Genomic DNA, 21,126 nt, shown 5'->3' with positions numbered 1-21,126 from the left:
GCGCGACATCCCGCTGCCATTTTCCTGAAGCCCCGGGAAGCAGGAGACTCCATCTGCGCACGCGCGGCCTCAGGAAGATGGCCGTGCCCACCGAGAAACCGCTGAATAGCGTTGAGCGCTCTTTTTCTACAGCTGCGCAGTGCATTCGGCACTTGCGCATGCGAGAAGCACTACGCCACCAACGGGAACATAAGCAAGATGTGGGGGAGAAACAGCTCTGTGACCATGCCCATCCGACCTGACCAGCCTGATTGACAGCCGAAAAAGGCCACTTTTGTAAGGTATTTCGGCAGCATAGGTAGGGAATCAGGGGACAAAAAATACCCTATTGTAAAGCACAGCTCAGGCCCAATTTAACGGTATTTTTATCTCCTACTGAAAAAACGGGGTGACAGGTGCCCTTTAACCTTATAATCTCAAAGAGTGTCATACTGACACCTAGTGGTGAAAGGAATAATTACACTCTGAAACTGCTCCATACAACTCCAGTGTATTGGAATCTCTTTATCACCAGCTTACCGCTGCAAGTTTTAGTTTTCATGCTTTCATTTTTTTTTTTACTCCTTTTATTTCAGCAGCCCCAGCATTTCCTTTCCATAACTTAAAAAAAGAAAAAACAAAACAAAAAAAAAAAGGTTTAACTCCATTTTCTGAGACCTGCAATTTTTTTTTTTTACTTTTCTGTTGAAGGGGCTGTGTCGTGGATTGTTTTTTGGGCGGCAAGTTGGAGTTTTTATTGTTGCCATTTTCAGATAAAAATGTAGTTTTGATCACTTTTTAATGCACTATTTTGATACTGGTGAAAGAAGAACTGTATTTTTGTCACTTAGATATTTTATTTTGTCTTTAGAATAAATACCGTAGAGGGTAAATACGGTAATTCCAGACTTTGGTCTAAATAATTAAAAATAGCAAAGCTGTCAGTACCAGGCATCTCGGGGAGAGGGTGGATGGAGGAGATCCTGAAATGATCCAGGTTGCATTAGAGATGGCGGCATTTAAGGGGTTAACATTAGTGATGAGCGAACGTGTTGGGATAAGGTGTTATCTGAGCATGCTCTGGTGCTGAGTGACTTCCGCGTGCTAGAAAAATAGCTTTGAGTCCCGGCTGCATGTCTCGCGGCTGCCGATGTGTTATGCAATCTCTGCATGTGTTGCTTCTGTCGAACAGCCGCGAGACAGGCAGCCGCGGGGACTCGATCGTATTATTCGAGCTTGTCGAAGGCACTAGTTTAGCACCCGAGCATGCTCAGATAACACCTTATCCCATCACTAATTGGCACCCCATATTCATGTCACGGGGGCACAGAGGGGGGGATGGGAGTACATGCGCACAAGCCCTGCATTGTGTCAGGGACTGACAGAAGAATGTGAAAGGGTAAACAGCAGCCATCAGAGTTAGCGCCAATCACATCGGTTACAAGCTAATTCCGGCATGTGCCAGGTATGGCGGGGGTACATCTACACCAAGGGTCAGGTATTGCTTGTGCGCTCTTGTTCTGCTAGATTTATTATTTAAAGCTGATGTCTCGTTAGATTTCACAAAGGAAACTGTAAGGTGCCGGAGGGCGGTAGTTGTGGTCAATCTGCTGCTCCATGACGCCCTGGCACTTTCCCTGAAATTGTGACCCAGCGCCAATGTGCTGTCAGGTGTGCGGAGCATCACACTCACCTTTAGGCCGCAGGCCTCCGCTGTCTCCTGGCCTCCATCTTCAGGGAAACACCCAGTTCATTTCAACACACAGACTTTTACTGAACACTTCAAGGTCATCAGTATCGGGCACGACGCTCTCCATTTCTGGTTTCCTTAATACAGTCCATTTCCAGCTTTTCCATCCGTTCTTCCTGGACTATCCCTACGTCTACTGATCCTGTCAGGCCCAGGGATCTCAAGTCCAGATCCATAGTACTCCCGAGATCTTTTACCTTTCCCTCACATGATTCCGCATCCATCTTTCTCTGTACGAAAGGGGTTGAAGTGCTTTCCATAGCGCTTGTCCTGATCCTTGAGGGCCAGACATTGCAGGAATGTCAGCAGGAAATTTTTGTAAGGCCTCGTACTGTCCAGAACAATATGTGCTCCTCACGCTATCAGATCACCTTGACACACTTCTCAACGAATTCCATCTAGAACGGTCATCAAACAGGAAGCAGTCTCCTTTTTACTGCGACTTTCCCTTCCCACTATGGGCTAGTCCTGAACATTAACTGTATCTGTCACTAATTTAGTACAGTTACTATCTTATAAACAGTATGCACTAAGGATATCACCACCTCACACTACACACTAAAAGAAGCATGACATTGGTCACAAAACGCAAGTGGTGTCTTCAGAGGCAGGAACATGACGGAACAGATCACGCCCTTACAGCTGCGTATATTAAGTAGATCTAAGACCTGATGAGACTGTTGTATTTTCTTTGAAAGCCCATATCAGAATAGCTGTATACAACTGATATAAAAGTGAACGTTTTCAGCTACAGAATGAGAGAGCTCATGGGGCCAAGTGTGTTCAGTGTCCTCCACTGTGCCTGACTGATAACTGCAGCTTGTACTAAGCAGTGTGAGACCCCAACAGGGAGGAGGAACAAGGAACCATGGGGAGGATTCCCAATGTCTCCCAAAGTCTGGATCGCATTTTTTTGTTGTTGTCAAAAACATAGATGAGAAAAGGATTTGTAAAACGTCAACGTTCCCCATTGATCTCCTTCCTTTATTAAATAATAAAATATATACATCCGCATGTAAACAAATCCCTGACACGTCCTAAAGGAGTCCAGTTCTAACAATTCACTAGTAGAAGACGATTGAAAGATGCCATTAGTCCATTTTTTTAGGAATACATCCACTAAGTTCCAGAACTTCCGGCCAGCCGTCATATTTATTGGTTTCCTTGTTGTTCTTGAGGTGCTGATTGGGAATTAAAAAAAAGTGACAATTACTCTTCAGTATTAGATCTTTAGCAGCAAAAGTCTTATTTTGCATTCAGATGCGCTGATTTTGGCCGGTACTGCTACTTATTGAGCTCCGATTGACCATATACCAACTCATCATCACTTGATTATGGGCCGATAATACCGATCGTAACATAATCATTAGCATTATCGTTGTGTTAAATATGCAAATTGCATTTTCAAAGCGGAAGAGGACTAGAGCTCTATCGTCACTTACTGGACACCGCAATCATAGTCAATATCGACCCTTTAAAGATCCTTGCCATATGAATTAGAGCAGCCAAACCAGAATCTCAATTTGCAAATACGTGTTTCAGGGTGTTGCCCTTCCTCAGCGCAAAGCACGAGATCTGATTGGGCTAGGTGAGAGGCTAAGACTGGGATCTAAGAGCTAACGTCTATACTTGTAGAGAGTGACATGCCTTACATGAGAGAGTAAAGAGACTTATAGGCCATGCAATGCTCCAGAGGCCTCTCATACAGCCAAATCAGATCTCATATTTTGCACTGAAGAGGGGCAACACCCCCGAAACATCGTATCTGCAAACTGAGTTCCTGGTTCGGCTTTTATCCTAAGTCATGTGATAAGGTTCGTTAAAGGGTCGATATTGACTTTTAGGATTGCTACATCCATTGGCGCTAGAGTTCTAGTCCTCTTCCTGTCTGAAAAGGCAATGTGAATATTTCTGATATATTTATGTATATAGTTACCTTTTTTTCGGCCTTGAGCAAGGTCATGTCACTGAAACGTTGGCCCTTTTTCTTGCAAAGACCTGATGCTGAACATTAAATAAATGCATAGTTTCTGAATGTGGAAGTGCCGTGGTATTTTCCTACACGTATTGGATTTAGTCTACCGTTGGGCACTTGATCAAATTTACCAGAGTGACTACCATATTCTTCTTTGCATAGACCAATAGTTGCGAAGGAGTCTTCTTATTAACCAACTTATTCGCTGACTATCCATCCACCTAAATGCTCCATTAAACACAACATATCCAACATATGTAGGTCAGCAACTATGCACAGAATACATTACAACTATCTGATGACTGGAAGGTCCAATCACTAAGACCCCCCATCAATCAAGAGAATGAGTCTAGTCTGTTCGATAGACGGTGACAACTGTGAGGTGTACTCAGACACTGAATAGAGAGGTGCCACACATGAATGGCTACCCTCCATTTTGCTGGCCTTTTCAGACCCCATTCTTGGGATCCTAGCTACAATGTAGATAGATGGGAAAGACTAATGGGGTGGGTCGAATATCTGAAGATACTAAATGGTACTTCTGATGCCTCCACTGAATGATTAATAGATGAAGATGGGGAGTTTGTGAATGGTTTTGGTAGACATCAAAGACAACCTGCACTGATACTCATCTGCAAGGCAAATGTGGTGGCCACACTGTGCACATTGCAACGTCCATTCGAGCAACAGCAGATGATTATTATACGCAGTTGACGCTAGCTCTTAGATGAGGGGTTCGATGTGGTTTCCATTTGTATGAAATCCTGGTGACATCAGCCACATCTAAACTGAAGAAGACATTCACCGTACCTGTTCAAAGGGGCTCTTGTTCTTTAATCCTTTTCCTCCAACGAAAGTCCAGGAGTCTCGGAATCCCATTTTGTTGGCATAACTGCTTCCATAACTGGTAAGCAGTTCTCTGGCTTTGTCATTCAGTCTAAAGTGAAAACATTGATAAAGCTTTAGGATTCTGTGCGTTTACACTTCCCACATTATAGATAATCATTAGAAATGTCAACGTAGATCCACTGCCGTGTGGATTTTTAAGTGGAACTTGCAGACAAGAGATTAATTGTCATTTTACAGTAATCCTTCCATTATGGAATTATCTTACAAATATCCATGCCTTCATTCGGATGAAGCCAAATTGGAACTGCCAGAACACTTCATTTTAAAGATATGGAAAGAGAACAAGAGTCGTAGCTCCTGGCTAAGTCCAATTTTTTTAGATTAAGAAAAGGGAAACCATATACTGTAGAGACTCAAAAACTGCCCATACCTGTTTTGTTCCTTTGGTAGCTTGCATAGAAACTCATCTAGGTGTTCTTGAAAGGCCGTTGAGCCATTTCCTGTTACCCACTAGCCCTACTCTTCCACCGCGAAACAGCAGCATTACAGAGTATGATGTTCCAAGAAACTTGTTTCATGGCATGAAGGCTCAAAACGCTCTCACATCTCAAAGTCAAGGGTTCATCTTCATTGCGCAACTTTGAGTTCATGGACCCCAATGTAAAATCTCAAGCAGGGGTCCCAAGTATCACAACTTTTTAATAATATTGGTCTTCTCATATGATGCAATGGGACATTTTAGGGCCCCCTATGTCTAGGGCTTAGGTGCGGTTGCAAATCGTGCACCCACTTCAGCTTCGCCCCTGGATATTATTGACTATGTAATTTTGGGTCTGTGGACTGTTGATTTTGGTTGTCAACTTTACTGGGTCAGGACTCCTTATCTCAGATTTATTTCCATCTCGTACATACGATACGATACACTTTATTGATCCCGATGGAAATGATGGTATTACAGCAGCGTTACAACCAGCATTCCAAACAACATTGCAAACAGCATTACATAAATTTCTATACACAGAACTTGCACATGACTTACCATATTACGTAACAAACAAATTTGTGTAAATGCAGGTACTATAAATCTTAAATCTCTGATCATTGCCATTAGTGCACCAGCCATAGGTCATTGTTGTCTTTCACCCTTAGGAAATTGTTATGCATCCTCATAGCAGTAGGCACAAACGATTTCCTGAATTTCTCCTTCTTGCACCTTAGTAGGATTAGACGGCTGCTGAATGTATCTCCAAGAACAGCTCGTATAGTGGGTGTGTATTACTGATCATTACAGCCCTGCACTTCATCTGAATCCTATCTTCCACTACCTCCTCAAAAGAGTCAAGATGAAGGCCAACAGCCGCGCCTGCCTTCTTGATAAGTTTGCTGAGCTTATTAGAGTCAGCTACTCGCACACTACTGCCCCAGCAAATGATAGCAAAAAAGATGACGCTTGCCACAACGGACTGGTAAAATAATTTGAGCATTTTATTGCACACATTGAACGACCTGAACTTCCGTAGAAAGTACAGTCTGCTCATTCCCTTCTTGTAAACCTTTTCTGTATGACACTTCTGTAACGGGGTCTACCAAGCTGGGGTACCTCTTTCAGTACCACCCCGTGTTTCAGGAAGTCCACTCTGCTTTTGCTAGATTCTGAATGAAGGACGCTCGCAGGAATTTCTTGATTACATGAGAGCATATAAAAGCTGACTGCTTCTCCACGTATTTCCAGTCTAAGAACAACCTTTATTTACAGCACACAGAATATATAACACAGATACACAGGGCAGGCCAATAGGAACACAGCAGGCCAGACCTACATTACAATAGCCGCAGGGGGCCGGAGCCTGCCAATATTTACTGTGGGAATTACAAAGGTGGGGGGAGGTCAGAAAGAGAATATCTTGTCCAGGGGCGCAGCCTGTGGACTGATGCATTTCACATGGAAACTATTATACATACATATACTGCATAACATTCTTGGTGCTGGGGGGTTCTGTAACAACCTCCAATCGAGTTTGCTATCAAGGTGAACCCCCAAGTATTTGTAGCTCTCAACCATCTTCTCCTCCTGGCCAGCAATAGTGATCGGTAAGTAATCATCCTTTTTCCTTCTATAACTCACCACCATCTCCTTGGTTTTCTTCATGTTTAGTTCTAGACAGTTAGTCTAGCACCAATCCTCAAAGTCAGAAACCACCCTTCTATATTCCTCCTACCCCAGCCCCCCACAATGCCGCCTACAATCACTGAGTCTTCTGAGAATTTTTGGAGGTGACAGAGATCTGATTTACAATGTGAAGAGGAAGGGCGACAACACTGTACCCTGAGGGGCTCCAACACTGCTCCGTACACTGCCGGATACCATCTCCTCCGTCCTTACAAACTGCGGCCTGTCCGTCAGGTAGTCACTTACCCAGTTCACCATCCCCTCATCTACCGCCATATCAGTCAACTTATTTCGTAGTAGGGGGCTGTAAGGTATTGCAAGCACTAGAGAAGTCAAAGAACATGGCGCGCACTACAGTTCCATCCTTGTCCAAGAATGAATGTACTGTATGTAGCAGACACAATACCGCATCATCCACCCCCAATCTCTGCTGGTACGCAAACTGCAGGGGGTCAGTGTAGGCCCTCACCCACAGGCACAAGTAGGCCAGTACTATTATGTCCAAAGACTTCATAGCATGCGATGTTAGGGCCACTGGGCGATAGTCGTGTAGGGAAGTCGGAAAAGTGATCTTGGGAACCAGCACTAGGCAGGTGGTCTTCCACAGCATTGGTACTCTCTGTAATTGTAGGCTCATGATAAACGAGAGCTGGAAGACAGTACATAGTTGGTTTGCGCACGCTCTGAGGACACGTGGACTGAGGCCATCAGGAACAGCTGCTTTGCCAATGACTAGTTTACTAAACTGTTTCCTTACATCGCTTGGGGAGACCGAGAAAGCAGACAGTTTATCCCCCAATGCCAATCCTGCCGATCGTTCCCCTGCTCCATCCCCCATTCCTGATGATGCTGCGCATGTGTCGGCGAATCTGTTGAAAAACTCGTACATTTGCTGGGCATCTCCAAAGGGTTCATACAAAATGAGGGAGCAGATTACTAAGTGGGATCTGAGGAGTTATATTTGTGTGAAATAAAAGGCTCCATATTGGGAACCAGAGCGGTACTCTTCACCTAATAAATAAGTCACCACAAAGTCCCCATACAGTGATTGGTGGATGAGCTTGGACCTTTTACAGTTTTACTGCCGTACTGCCCTAACGATGGACATTTGGAAGCCTGGTACCTCATACACCAACTTCTCCAAACTCTCAGTGGGTATTAGTCTTCCATGCAGAAATCCAGTTGGCATAGGGAATCTTACATACAATATTCACTGTGAAAAGTGTGGAAATTAGCTCTAACATGAAAAAAAGACAGTCTATGTAGTGCCTCCTATAGAGAGGGTAGCTTCCTATGGATGGCTCTAAAGAAACAGCTTCTTTCCTTCCGAAGGAAGGAATTAAGTCCCCTTTAATATCAGAAGTAGGCTGGCGTTGCCATCAAAGTGTTTTTTTTTTTTCACAGCTGGAATATATGACTAGCATGTGCTTTTACTTTCCATCAATGTTAAAGTCCAGGACAACCCCTTCAAGGCACATAATAATCATAGTAAGGGGTTTCCTTTATGAGTGATGAGTATACTCCAGTTGAGTAGACTAATCATGCCAAACTTATTCGAAAACATATTTTGCCATATCATGTGTCTTATATCACTCACTTTGTGGCCGGATCATCGAATGATGCCATAAGTATTAACGTGCCCTCTTTCATTGGTTCCAAAAAGTTAATAAGATTCTGTACATCTTGAGAAAAAACAAATATGTACAATTATAAGCTAAACTTACAAAAGAAAGCAGTAATTCAAGAAATCGGAGCACAAGAGGGAGAAAGACAGAAATGTAATCAGACGGTCCGAGGATGGGGCAGCTAGTACAGGTTCAGAATACAAAGCTGAGGTCAGGAGCGGAGAGGCCAGACAGAACGGATAAACGAACCAGGTCAGTAACATGAGAGACAAGATAAATAACACAGCACTGATTGCTGAGACTTACAGAAACCTAAGTTCAGGCAGGGAAGAGAAGGAGGAGCTGCCTAATATATCTCCTGCTGGCACAGCAGGGTTAAATTCCTGAACGATCTGGCCACTCCTCCCTATAGTCAGGTGGAGACAGCAGGAAGATACAGCAGAGTACAAAGTTTAGCATGAGGTAACTCAGTGAGGCGGCCTGACATTGTAGAAGAGCAGAGCGGTAAGCACGGCGAGTAGGCCGACACTGGGAACGCATGCGAGTTACTGCCGTGACACTAACTTACCTCCAGAATACATATCAAAATGACCTATCTTTATAAGCTCTGTTGTGCTGGCTACAAGTAAATGAAAGAAAAAATAAAGTAAAATATACATTATAAAAGAAAAGATGTAGTACAACATGCTTTGTGTAAAAGTACTGCAGAAATTTTGATTTTTCACAACATTTTTTCCACTAGTTTGATGACAGTGATTCATAGGATATCCTATCATAAAATTACTTCCTCAAAAATTGAAAAAGGGTTTTCTCACAATTTTCAACTCTCCCAAAGAACTTCTAGGAGTTTATTTAAAAAGAAAAAAAAAAGAGGGAGAATTGGTGGGAAATAATAATTGTAGGAAAGGGGCATGGAGAAGTGTTGCCTGTAAAAACGGGCTGTCTCAGAAGTCTATCACTCAAGTTAGCAAGTTTGGGTGGTCCAAGTAGCGTAACTTGAAGCTCGTAGGCCCCAATCCAAAATCTCCAACAAGGCCCTCAAATATCACAGATCTTTCATAATAACAGTCTTTTCATATGGGAAAATAAACCATAGCCCTCCTCTAGTTCCTAGGGCCCTGGTGTGATTGCAAACGTGGCACCTATTATAGTTACACCATTGGGTAATCCCGTGTCAGACATTTATTACATATATACAGTAATGGAAATTGTCACTTAGTAAGAAATAAGGATCACTTGCACAGCTTTTTCCATAATTTTCACCAAGATGTAATGGAAAGAGTCACATCAAGGACCACCTTTTCGCTTTGCCCGCTCTTAAAAAAAAAAAGGTTGCTCCAGGACATCTTGGATTGCGGAAGAAAAGTCAAGGAAGGTTATGTACAGAAGTCCTACTGAACAGGACAAATATATCTAAGGCCGGACTGCATGGGAGACTTTTCAAAGTTTACAACATTGCGCCAGTTGATGTGGTGGCCCGCCAGTGTGTAGAGACGGCAAGCAAATTAAATGGAATAATCTACAATTTCCAAGCTTTACCATTTAGTAGTGCAATATTCAATCCTTTTCCATTGTTGTTTTTCACGTTACTCATAAGCCTGAAATTATAAGCAGACAAAAGGAAGGAATGTTAAAGAAAAAAGGTTAGAACATAATGAATCTGCTGTAAATTACATATTAGACAGATTATATTTCACCACAAATGTAGGTGATCAAATAAATTTGCAGGACCCTGACCCAGTGGCCATGTGTCAGTATTTTGTGGCCACCATATGGTAGCCCTTCGAACCGCCTCATACCTCCCGGTATTCCCGGCGCCTCTGATTAGAGGCATGATGCGACAACATGCATGTATGAATCATATCGCAACGATAAATCTAATAACTAGTTGGGTGTAGATGCGAAAAAAGTACAGTTTCTGATAATTCAGAATTAGTATCAATAATTGAAAAAACCAAAAGAGAACTAATCTACATCATAACTTTATTAAATTTCAAAACCATTGGATTAAAAACAAGCACGACACCCCAACTCCTCATAATAGGAGTGGGTCTATAAAAACCTGATCTGGTGTAGGGAGGGCAAAGATGGAGGGAGAAAACACTGGGATAAAAGATCGTATATATCCCTAGCATTTATTTCCCTACCTATCCGCGGAGGTTGGCACCCTCTTGGACGCAATGTGGCGCCCCCGCTCCTCGACGGCTTGCTCTAAAATGCCCTATAAATCCCTTAATGTGATGATGTCAAAAATATACAAACAACACACACATACACCAAATACCAGGTAGTAAATCACCAACAACAAACAAGCCCGTGGTGCAGGACTTCTGCACCTGCAACCGGGCACAGCATGCATCTCCGATGTGACCTGAACACACGGAAGTCTGATTTCCCATTTGCCTCCTGAGGAACCATATCATGGGGGGGAAACGCGTAGAGGCAGAACCCGACCGCAGATAAGTGGATTGGTTTTTTTTATTTCATTATTCGGTATTTTCACCAACTATAGACGTGTTATTGGTATATATATAACATGAGTGTCTTTTGGTATTTGGGATACTAAGTTTTGGCTATACCACTAGGGCTAAAAAGCATCTTTCATTTATGTGTGTCTCCTTAGATGGTGGGTAAGTTAGGTTTATTAGTAATCCCATGTTAAAGATTCCAGAGTTTTGACAAGATACCCTGTACATTCTATCTGGTGTTATTGGGGATATAACTTTGGTAATACCATTAGAATCACAAACTCATGCATATATGCCTAGGAGGTAGAGGTATTATATTCATCTACCATCCTATGTAATAGTCGTCTCTCCAGCAAGATACTGTATATAGTGTTGTTAATATTAGTTTGTGTGTTGTTGTGTGTATTTGTTTTTGGTCTGTCCGTAGTTAGAAAGGCTCAGAGCTACGGGTCACCATTTTAGCCCCTTAGGCACCCCCTGTATCCAGGATCCCCCTACGTTTGTAGGGACTCAGTGAGGGTCAACAGGGGCAGCCGTCGAGGAGCGGGGGCGCCATTTGCGTCCAAGAGGGTGCCAACCTCCGCTGATAGGCAGGTACTTTGTGGTTAGGGACTCCTTAGGGCGTATTAGCCTTAGCCATCAACGTAGTACCATAGGTTGTAGGGCTGTGTACGGCCAGACCAGCCCGGTTGGGCTTGTTTGTTGTTGGTGATTTACTACCTGGTATTTGGTGTATGTGTGTGTTGTTTGTATATTTTTGACATCATCACATTAAGGGATTTATAGGGCATTTTAGGGCAAGCCGTCGAGGAGCGGGGGCGCCACATTGCGTCCAAGAGGGTGCCAACCTCCGCGGATAGGTAGGGAAATAAATGCTAGGGATATATAGGATCTTTTATCCCAGTGTTTTCTCCCTCCATCTTTGCCCTCCCTACACCAGATCAGGTTTTTATAGACCCACTCCTATTATGAGGAGTTGGGGTGTCGTGCTTGTTTTTAATCCAATGGTTTTGAAATTTAATAAAGTTATGATGTAGATTAGTTCTCTTTTGGTTTTTTCAGTTGGGTGTAGATGCACAATATCTGGCTATGTGTCAACTATTATTAAGGGATGGTGAGATATGAAATCCTTAAAAAGGACCCTACTTCCCAATATCTTGATACTTTGACGGAGATCTTGGTCGGAGGATTGGATCTCAGATTAATCACTAAGGATGAATTTGAATTCTTATTACCTTCGTTTCCCGTGATACCTGCCTTTTACTGTCTACCAAAAATACATAAGGGACTGGTCCCTTTAAAGGGTTGGCCCATAGTGTCAGGTGTTGATTGTATAGGTCAGAACATTGGAATGTATGTTGATAAAATCCTTCATCCATTTATTATTATTATTATTATACATTTTTATAGCGCCATTTATTCCATGGCGCTTTACATGTGAATACGGGGCAAATATAGACAAATACATTAAACATGAGCAGATAACAAGGCACACGAGTACATAAGGAGGGAGGACCCTGCCCGCGAGGGCTCACAGTCTGCAGGGGGTGGGTGAGGATACACTAGGAGAGGGAAGAGCTGGCTGTGCGGCTGTTCAGTAGGTTGAGGATCACTGCAGGCTGTAGGCTTGTCGGAAGAGATGAGTCTTCAGGTTCCTTTTGAAGGTTTCTATGGTAGGCGCAAGTCTGATGTGTTGGGGTAGAGAGTTCCAGAGTATGGGGGAAGCACGGGAGAAGTCTTGGATGCGGTTATGGGAAGAAGAGATGAGAGGGGAGTAGAGAAGGAGGTCTTGGGAGGATCGGAGGTGGCGTGTAGGTAGGTACCGGGAGACCATGTCACAGATGTATGGAAGAGACAGGTTGTGGATGGCTTTGTATGTCAGTGTGAGGGTTTTGAACTGGAGTCTCTGGGCGATAGGAAGCCAGTGAAGGGTTTGACACAGGGGAGAGGCTGGGGAATAGCGGGGGGACAGGTGGATTAGTCGGGCAGCAGAGTGTAGGATGGATTGGAGTGGTGCTAGAGGGGAGTCCAGAGAGTAGGAGGTTGCAGTAGTCGAGGCGGGAGATGATAAGGGCATGCACTAGCGTTTTTGCAGTATTGCGGTCAAGGAAAGCACGGATCCCGGAAATATTTTTGAGTTTGAGACGACAGGAGGAGGCAAGGGCTTGGATATGTGGCTTGAAAGAGAGGGCAGAGTCGAGGATCACCCCGAGGCACCGGGCGAGTGGGACTGGGGAAAGTGAGCAGCCATTGACATTGATGGATAGGTCTGGTGGAGGGGTAGAGTGAGATGGGGGAAAGATGATGAATTCTGTTTTGTCCATGTTCAGTTGTAGAAAGCGAGCAGAAAAGAAGGCTGAAATGGCAGACAGACAGTGCGGGATTTTGGTAAGCAAGGAGGAGAGGTCATGTCCGGAGAGGTAGATCTGCGTGTCGTCAGCGTAGAGATGGTACTGCATACCGTGGGATTCTATGAGCTGTCCCAGGCCGAAAGTGTAGATGGAGAAGAGTAGGGGTCCTAGAACAGAGCCTTGAGGAACACCGACTGACAAGGGGCGAAGTGAGGAGGTGGTGTGGGGGAGGGAGACACTGAATGTTCGGTCTGTTAGATATGACGAGATCCAGGAAAGGGCCAAGTCTGTGATGCCAAGGGATGAGAGGATTTGTAGCAAAAGGGAGTGGTCAACAGTGTCAAAGGCAGAAGACAAGTCCAGGAGAAGGAGGACAGAGTAGTGTCGCTTGCTCCTGGCAGTTAGTAGGTCATTGGTGACTTTAGTTAGGGCAGTTTCAGTTGAGTGATGGGAACGGAAGCCTGATTGTAACCGATCAAAGAGGGAGCAGGAGGAGAAGTGGGAGGACAGTTCAAGATGGACGTGTTGCTCCAGCAATTTGGAGGCATAAGGGAGAAGAGATATTGGGCGATAGCTAGACACAGAGGATGGGTCGAGGGAGGGCTTTTTGAGGATGGGTGTGATCTTGGCATACTTGAAGGATGAGGGAAAGACACCTGTTGTGAGTGAGAGGTTGAAGAGGTGCGTTAGGGTTGGGATGAAGACCGTGGAAAGGTTAGGGATGAGGTGGGATGGGAGCGGGTCAAGCGTGCAGGTGGTGAGGTGTGATCTTGACAGGAGGGTGGAGAGCTGATCTTCTGTCATGGTGGAGAAGCTGGTTTTGGATTTGTTACATCTTCACCATCTTATCTGAGTGATACTATGGACCTATTGACCAAACTTGAAGATATTAATATCAATACTGACACATACCTGGCCTCCATTAATGTGGAAGCGTTGTACAGTAATATTCCACATAGGGCAGGTATCAGGAGTACGGAGTTCTCTCTCATCACCAGAGCTACTCATCTTACCTCCCATAATAACTTTGTTATTGCATTGTTAACGTATATCCTCCATCATAACTACTTCCTTTTTAATGGGCGGACCTATCACCAGCTCAGGGGGACTGCGATGGGGAGTCCCTGTGCCCCATTGTATGCAAATCTCTTCCTGGGCTGGTGGGAGGAGACTACGGTGTGTGTGGAAGAGGCGTGGTGGTTCCCGCATATTCTTTTTTGGTCAAGATTTATCGACGATGTGTTTATCTTGTGGACTGGATCGGGGGATGATTTTAACTGCTTCATTGCATGTTTGAATGAGAATGACATTAACATGAGAGTCATGTCAGAGATACACAGGGAAACTATTACCTTTCTTTATCTCCAAACAAGTAAAAATGAGAGGGGGGGCATTACCACCAAGACATTCAGAAAACTCGCGTCCACCAATGGTCTCCTGCAGTGGGAGAGTTATCATCCCGGTCCACTTCGGAGGAGGATACCCAAAGGTCAATTCCTACGTATTAAAAGGAATTTCTCCGACAATCAGGATTTTGTCATACAAGCCCATGACCTTAGGAGGAGGTTCTGCCAGAGGGGCTACCCGGGCAATGTACTGGATAGTGCATGGGAGCATGCGGCAGGATGCAATCGCCATGATTTGTTACACCCATCACCTAGGGATATAATACCTGACATTCCGAGAATTATTGGTATGTTTGATAACAGGTCAAATGCTGTACAGAGTATCCTCAGGAAACATTGGGGGATATTAAGAGCTGATCCCAAATTAAGGGACTTTATCCCACCAACCCCCGGAATCACACAGGAAGGGTAGATCCATTAAAGATTGCCGGGTACATAGTTCCTATGACAAACCTAATCCACAGGGTACATGGTTAGACCGCAAACTGTGTGGCACATTCAGATGTGGAGATTGTAAATTCTGTCAGTGGATTAGAAGGGAGAAATCGTTTAAAGGTACCAAGTCAGAGAGGGTGTACTTCATGAGAGATTTCGCCAACTGCAAAACTGAGGGAGTAGTGTACATGGCCACGTGCTCATGAACACTGAACTACATCGGGGAAAACTAAAAATGAGTTACGTAGACGTGTAGGTGAACACCTTGGTGATATAAGGCATGAGAGAGAGACACCCTTGGCCAGACATTAGGTTTTTCCACCAGAATGACCCAAAACTGGTGTCATTCTGCATCCTTGAGGTAGTGCGGCAAAACCCAAGGGGTGGGAATTTGAATAAACTTCTCCTACAGAATGAATGCCAGTGGATATTTAGATCACGGACTCTTGTGCCGGATGGCTTGAATGAACAGCAAAATTATTGCTGCTTTGCCCGACTTAATGTCCATTATCATCAGCCAGAACCAAAACTGGTACCTAGATCCAATTATTATATCATGTATTTTATTATTGTTATTGTTAATCTCCCCCCCCCCTTTTTCTTTTTCCTGCTTCCCCTCCCATTTACTTTATGCCCTAAGGGCCCTGTATTCACTGGTTATGTACTTATTAGCAACCTGGCAGCCATGTGTGTGGCTAACGATGTATTATTGGTTTCACGGCATGAAATAGCGCTGTCCTATATCAGCAATTATATTGTACTCAGGTGCAGTTAATCTGGTCATCTAAATATTTTCTCCCCTATGTGCGCATCCATGTGTGAGGCACCCTGTTTCTAATAGTCAATCACCTGTGCTGATATATTATATTGGCATTTTTGCTATATACACTGTAACGTGCTGTCACTGAATTTATGATGGTCCTGATACTGTACGCATCCATCTGGGGGGAAACGCGTCGAGAGTTTGCTACCTTCAACTAAGGAGTGATATTATCATGATTCTCAGCCGCCTGTGTGCAGTACCACATTGCAGCAGATAAGTACAAGGTTTTTTGGGGGGGACTTACCGTATATCTTTTTTGTGTGTGTCCCTATCTGGTTATCTAACAATCTATGGGAATATATATATAAATATATATATATATATATATATATATATATATATATATATATATATGGTACTGTGATGTGCAATCACGTTTGCTGAAATACTTATCTAAGAGTGTCATGCATGTTGGCACTGTATACATTTGTTGGAACATCTATGAGAGTTATTTTGTGTTAGCACCGATCAATCCCTGCTCAACAAATGGAGTGGGGATTATCAAGTTAGTGTAAATCATAGTGCTGCTATAGTACCTAGACACCAATGACCTCTGATTTATATACCTTATACAACCCCTGGCAAAAATTATGGAATCGCCGGCCTTGGAGGATGTTCATTCAGTTGTTTAATTTTGTAGAAAAAAAGCAGATCACAGACATGGCACAAAACTAAAGTCATTTCAAATGGCAACTTTCTGGCTTTAAGAAACACTAAAAGGAATGAAGAACAGAAAATGTGGTAGTCAGTAATGGTGACTTTTTTTTATCCAAGCATAGGGGAAAAACTATGGCATCACTCAATTCTGAGGAAAAAATATGGAATCATGAAAAACAAACAGAAAAAACACTCCGACACATCATTAGTATTTTGTTGCACCACCTCTGGCTTTTATTGCAGCTTGCAGGCTCTGAGGCCTGGACTAATGAGTGTCACACAGGACTCGTCATCAATCTGGCTCCATCGTTCTCTGATTGCTGTCCCCAGATCAGCTTTGCAGGTTGGCGCCTTGTCATGGACCATTTTCTTCAACTTCCACCAAAGATTTTTACTTGGATTGAGATCCGGGCTATTTGCAGGCCATGGCATTGACCTTATGTGTCTATTTTCAAGGAATGTTTGCACAGTTTTTCCTCTATGGCAGGATGCATTATCATCTTGAAAATTGATTTCATCATCCCCAAACATCCTTTCAATTGATGGGATAAGAAAAGTGTCCAAAATATCAACATAAACTTGTGCATTTATTGAAGATGCAATAACGGCCATCTCCCCAGTGCCTTTGCCTGACATGCAGTCCTATATCATCAATGACTGTGGAAATTTGCATGTTCTCTTCAGGCAGTCATCTTTCTAAATCTCATTGGAACGGGACCAAGCAAAAGTCCCAGCATCATCACCTTGCCCAATGCAGATTCGCGATTCATCACTGAATGTGACTTTCATCCAGTCATCCACAGTCCACAATTGCTTTTCCTTAGCCCATTATAACCTTGTTTTTTTCTGTTTCGGTGTTAATGATGGCTTTCATTTAGCTTTTCTGTATGTAAATCCCATTTCCTTTAGGCAGTTTCTTACAGTTCGGTCACAGACGTTGACTCCAGTTTCCACCCATTCGTTCCTTATTTATTTTGTTGTGCATTTCCTGTTTTGGAGACATACTGCTTTAAGTTTCCGGTCTTGATGCTTTGATGTCTTCCTTGATCTACCAGTATGTTTGCCTTTAACAACCTTCCCATGTTGTTTGTATTTGGTCCAGATTTTAGACACAGCTGACTGAACAACCAACATCATATGCAACATTGCGTGACGATTTACCCTCTTTTAAGAGTTTGATAATTCTCTCCTTTGTTTCAGTTGACAGCTCTCGTGTTGGAGCCATGATTCATGTCAGTCCACTTGGTGCAACAGCTCTCCAAGGTGCGATCACTCCTTTTTAGATGCAGACTAAAGAGCAGATCTAATTTGATGCAGGTGTTATTTTTGGGTATGAAAATTTACAGGGAGATTCCATAATTTGTTCCTCAGAATTGAGTGAGTCCATAATTTTTCCCCTATGCTTGCTTAGAAAAAGTAACCATTACTGACTACCACATTTTTTGTTCTTGATTTCTTTTAGTGTTTTCTAAAGCCAGAAAGTTGCCATTTGAAATGACTTTAGTTTTGTGCCATGTCTGTGATCTGCTTTTTTTCTACAAAATTAAACAACTGAATGAACATCCTCCAAGGCCGGTGATTCCATAATTTTTGCCAGGGGTTGTATGTATCAGCTATGAGTGACTAAGATTGATTGGACTGTCCCTTTTATTTACATTCATATATCCTTACCCTTTTGTTGGCTCTATATATACTATATGCATATACTATTATTATTATTATTATTTATTTATATAGCACCATTGATTCCATGGTGCTGTACATGAGAAGGGGTTGCATACAAGTTACAAATATCACATACAGTAAACAAACTAACAATGACGGACTGATACAGAGGGGTGAGGACCCTGCCCTTGCGGGCTTACATTCTACAGGATTATGGGGAAGGAGACAGTAGGTTGAGGGTTGCAGGAGCTCCGGTGTTGGTGAGGCGGTAGCTCCCAGCATTGCATCATACAGTCAATTTAGGCCACCTGGCCCTCTGTTTCTGACTTTAAGTCTTATAGGGTTAATTAGGAGATTAGGGACAGCTGTCGCATGAGCGGGGGCGCCATTCTCGTTTTTCTTAGGAAGCCAACCTCTGCAGGTAGGTGCCCAGATAGATTCGTGTCTAGGGACAGGTCACTCATTTCTACATATATATATATATATATATATATATATATATATATATATATATATATATATATTATATACTATTGATAGAGGTAGTTATTTAGTATCTTAAAGGTTATATTTCAATAGTTTTTTTTTGGTAAGCTGTGTAGATGCGCCTAGTAAGCGATACCTCAAAATGTCAGTCATGGGATGGGAAAAAAAATAATTTAACAGTTTACAGGACAAGTTTGGGGTCTATATTTAGTGTACTTACCAAGAGGTTTTTATGTTGGGATTTTGGTCTGGAGTCTGTATTTAGGGGGTCTGCTCTGGGGTTTGCATTTGTTTACTTACTACAAAGTCAGGGGTCTGAAAAAAAAAAAAAGTCTAGTCTACGGTCTGAAATTAGTTTGCGCTACTAAAGAGACAGGGGATCTCTGCAAAAGTGAGGAGCCAAAGATTTCTTGGGCACAAACTGCAGTTGTCAGGAGAAGTAGTCTTGGTGGTCAGATGGAGAAGAAAACAAAAGCATACTCCTACAATTAGAAAAGGAGTCGCTTTTGGGTAATAGACTACAAACGAAACATATGTAAGTCTAATCCTGCAGTCATATGATGGGGTAACACTGGTATTTCTTCCCATAATGAGGGCTGATCATCGTTCTACCTGTCTATCTGCTCTAATTTAAGGTCCTTTTACATCGGCCAATGCAATCTGCAGCGATTGGTAATATGATCCTTTGATTCCTACACAGGTTGCACACATTCCCGGCTTTCCATCAATGATTATTTTAGGGACACATGTAAATGATCCAATCAGCCAATGAACAAGCATTTTGCTCATTTGTGTGCTGATCGGTGGCACGCTTACGTCGTCCAATGATCGTGGATGAGTGTAAAGGGTCTTATGCCCTATTCTGTCTGTTTTTTCTTGCTAATGTATAATAATGCTAATAGGAACCAGGACACTACGGGGAAATGGTAATAATGTGGAGAACAGCAACTAACACTTTACCGTAAATACTTATTGCCATAAAGCCTAAACATGAACACCACGATGTGCACCATCCTGGGAGAGGTAAAGTGTTCACTTCTGCAAATCATTAACAGAAAACAAGAGGCATTGTGCCGCCTGGGTCAGCACAGGCATGCAATAAATACTATTCAGTCTGTGACATGGCATGCCTGGTTAGTTGTGACCTCAGAATAGGAGGATGTTTTGCTTGAGTTGAGTGACTTAAACTTACCAGATGACATTTATCGCAACTTGCACCTTTAGAATGAGTTCAATGTCGACTTGATAAAGAAAAACCATAACGCATAGTACTTGTGGAAAATTTCTTTAAAAAGGAAAGTCCAGGTAAAATTATCTCCAGAAATGTCATAAATACAAGCATTGGTTAATTCTGAGACTTGGACTGATCCCTGATGTAAGGACCTAGAATACCGGTCAAAGGTTTGGACTCATCTGTTCTAACTAAAGGCAGAAAAGTCACGAAGGAAGAGATATGCAAACAAGAAATAAAGAAACATGAAGCAAACCAGAATATGTGATAACCCTTAGATTCCTCATAGTATCCCTTGTTACTTAGCTGATGAAGCCAAAAAGAATGCCAAAAGGGTGGAAAACTTATCTATCACCTGCAGTGGCCACCAATGAACAGTTCACCTCATTACGAGTTCTTCCGTGGAATCACTGACCTTTAGAAAGTGTTTGAGACCATCAGGTGTGTTTTTCAGAGGCAGTGTTGGTACACAGATCCATATAGTGCTGAGCCCTAGTCAACAACTGTTCTAAGCCAGAATACAGTGAAAAACACTCGACTAAGCGAAACAGTCATTACTATAAGACAAAAAGGTTTGTAAATCTCGAAAATTGGTAAAACCTGGAAGGTATCCTTAAGTGCAGCCATAAAAGCGATCATTCACCATGATGACACTTGCTCTAATGAGGACCACCCCAAGAAAAGAAGATCAAGAATTACTTCTGCTGCAGAGGATAAGTTCACCAGAGATACCAGCCTCAGAAACCACAAATATACAACAACTCAGCTAACAACCCTAATAAATGATGCACAGACATCAAGAAATCTGTACAGTGGTCTGATGCGTCAAAAATACAGACTTTTGGTACCAACCACCACATTTCTGAGAGAAGCAGAACACGTGAGCGGATGGTTTCTACATGTGTGGTGCCCACCGTGAAGTATGGAAGAGAATGTGTGATAGTGTGTGGGTGCTTTGCTGATGACACTGTTGGCGATTTAGTTCAAAATCCATGACACACCCAAAATTTCAAGAACAGCTTTCTGCAGCGGCGTGCCATCTCACCTGGTTTGCACTTAGTGTAACCCTCAGTCGTGTTAAAGACAATGATCCAAAATGCTTCAAGGCTATGTAAGGACTATGTGACCAAGAAGCAGAGGAATGGAGGTGGTGTCAGATGATACAGACTCCACAATCACCCAACTTTAAAGGAAATCGGTCACCCCTGGGATGCGTTTAACATTTTAATCCGTAGAAGCATGAATTTGAAAAATGA

General features: G+C 42.9%; 1 protein-coding gene across 1 annotated transcript in view; it reads right to left on the bottom strand.

Annotated features, from left to right (window-relative positions):
- Positions 1 to 2,692: 2,692 nt before the first annotated feature.
- The window catches only part of FAM3D (FAM3 metabolism regulating signaling molecule D), a 50,787-nt gene continuing 32,353 nt past the window's right edge, over positions 2,693 to 21,126 (bottom strand). The window contains exons 6-10 of the mRNA XM_069736636.1: positions 9,888 to 9,946; positions 8,917 to 8,967; positions 8,321 to 8,405; positions 4,515 to 4,641; positions 2,693 to 2,910 (exon numbers count right to left, since the gene is read on the bottom strand). Of these exons, the coding sequence (XP_069592737.1) occupies positions 2,821 to 2,910; positions 4,515 to 4,641; positions 8,321 to 8,405; positions 8,917 to 8,967; positions 9,888 to 9,946 (412 nt within the window). The 3' untranslated portion in view covers positions 2,693 to 2,820. The remainder of the gene's footprint in view (positions 2,911 to 4,514; positions 4,642 to 8,320; positions 8,406 to 8,916; positions 8,968 to 9,887; positions 9,947 to 21,126) is intronic.

Source organism: Ranitomeya imitator, chromosome 8 (assembly GCF_032444005.1).
Source record: "Ranitomeya imitator isolate aRanImi1 chromosome 8, aRanImi1.pri, whole genome shotgun sequence".
In the NCBI taxonomy this organism is placed as follows: Eukaryota; Metazoa; Chordata; class Amphibia; order Anura; family Dendrobatidae; genus Ranitomeya; species Ranitomeya imitator.
This window is presented reverse-complemented; position numbering and strand designations above follow the sequence as displayed.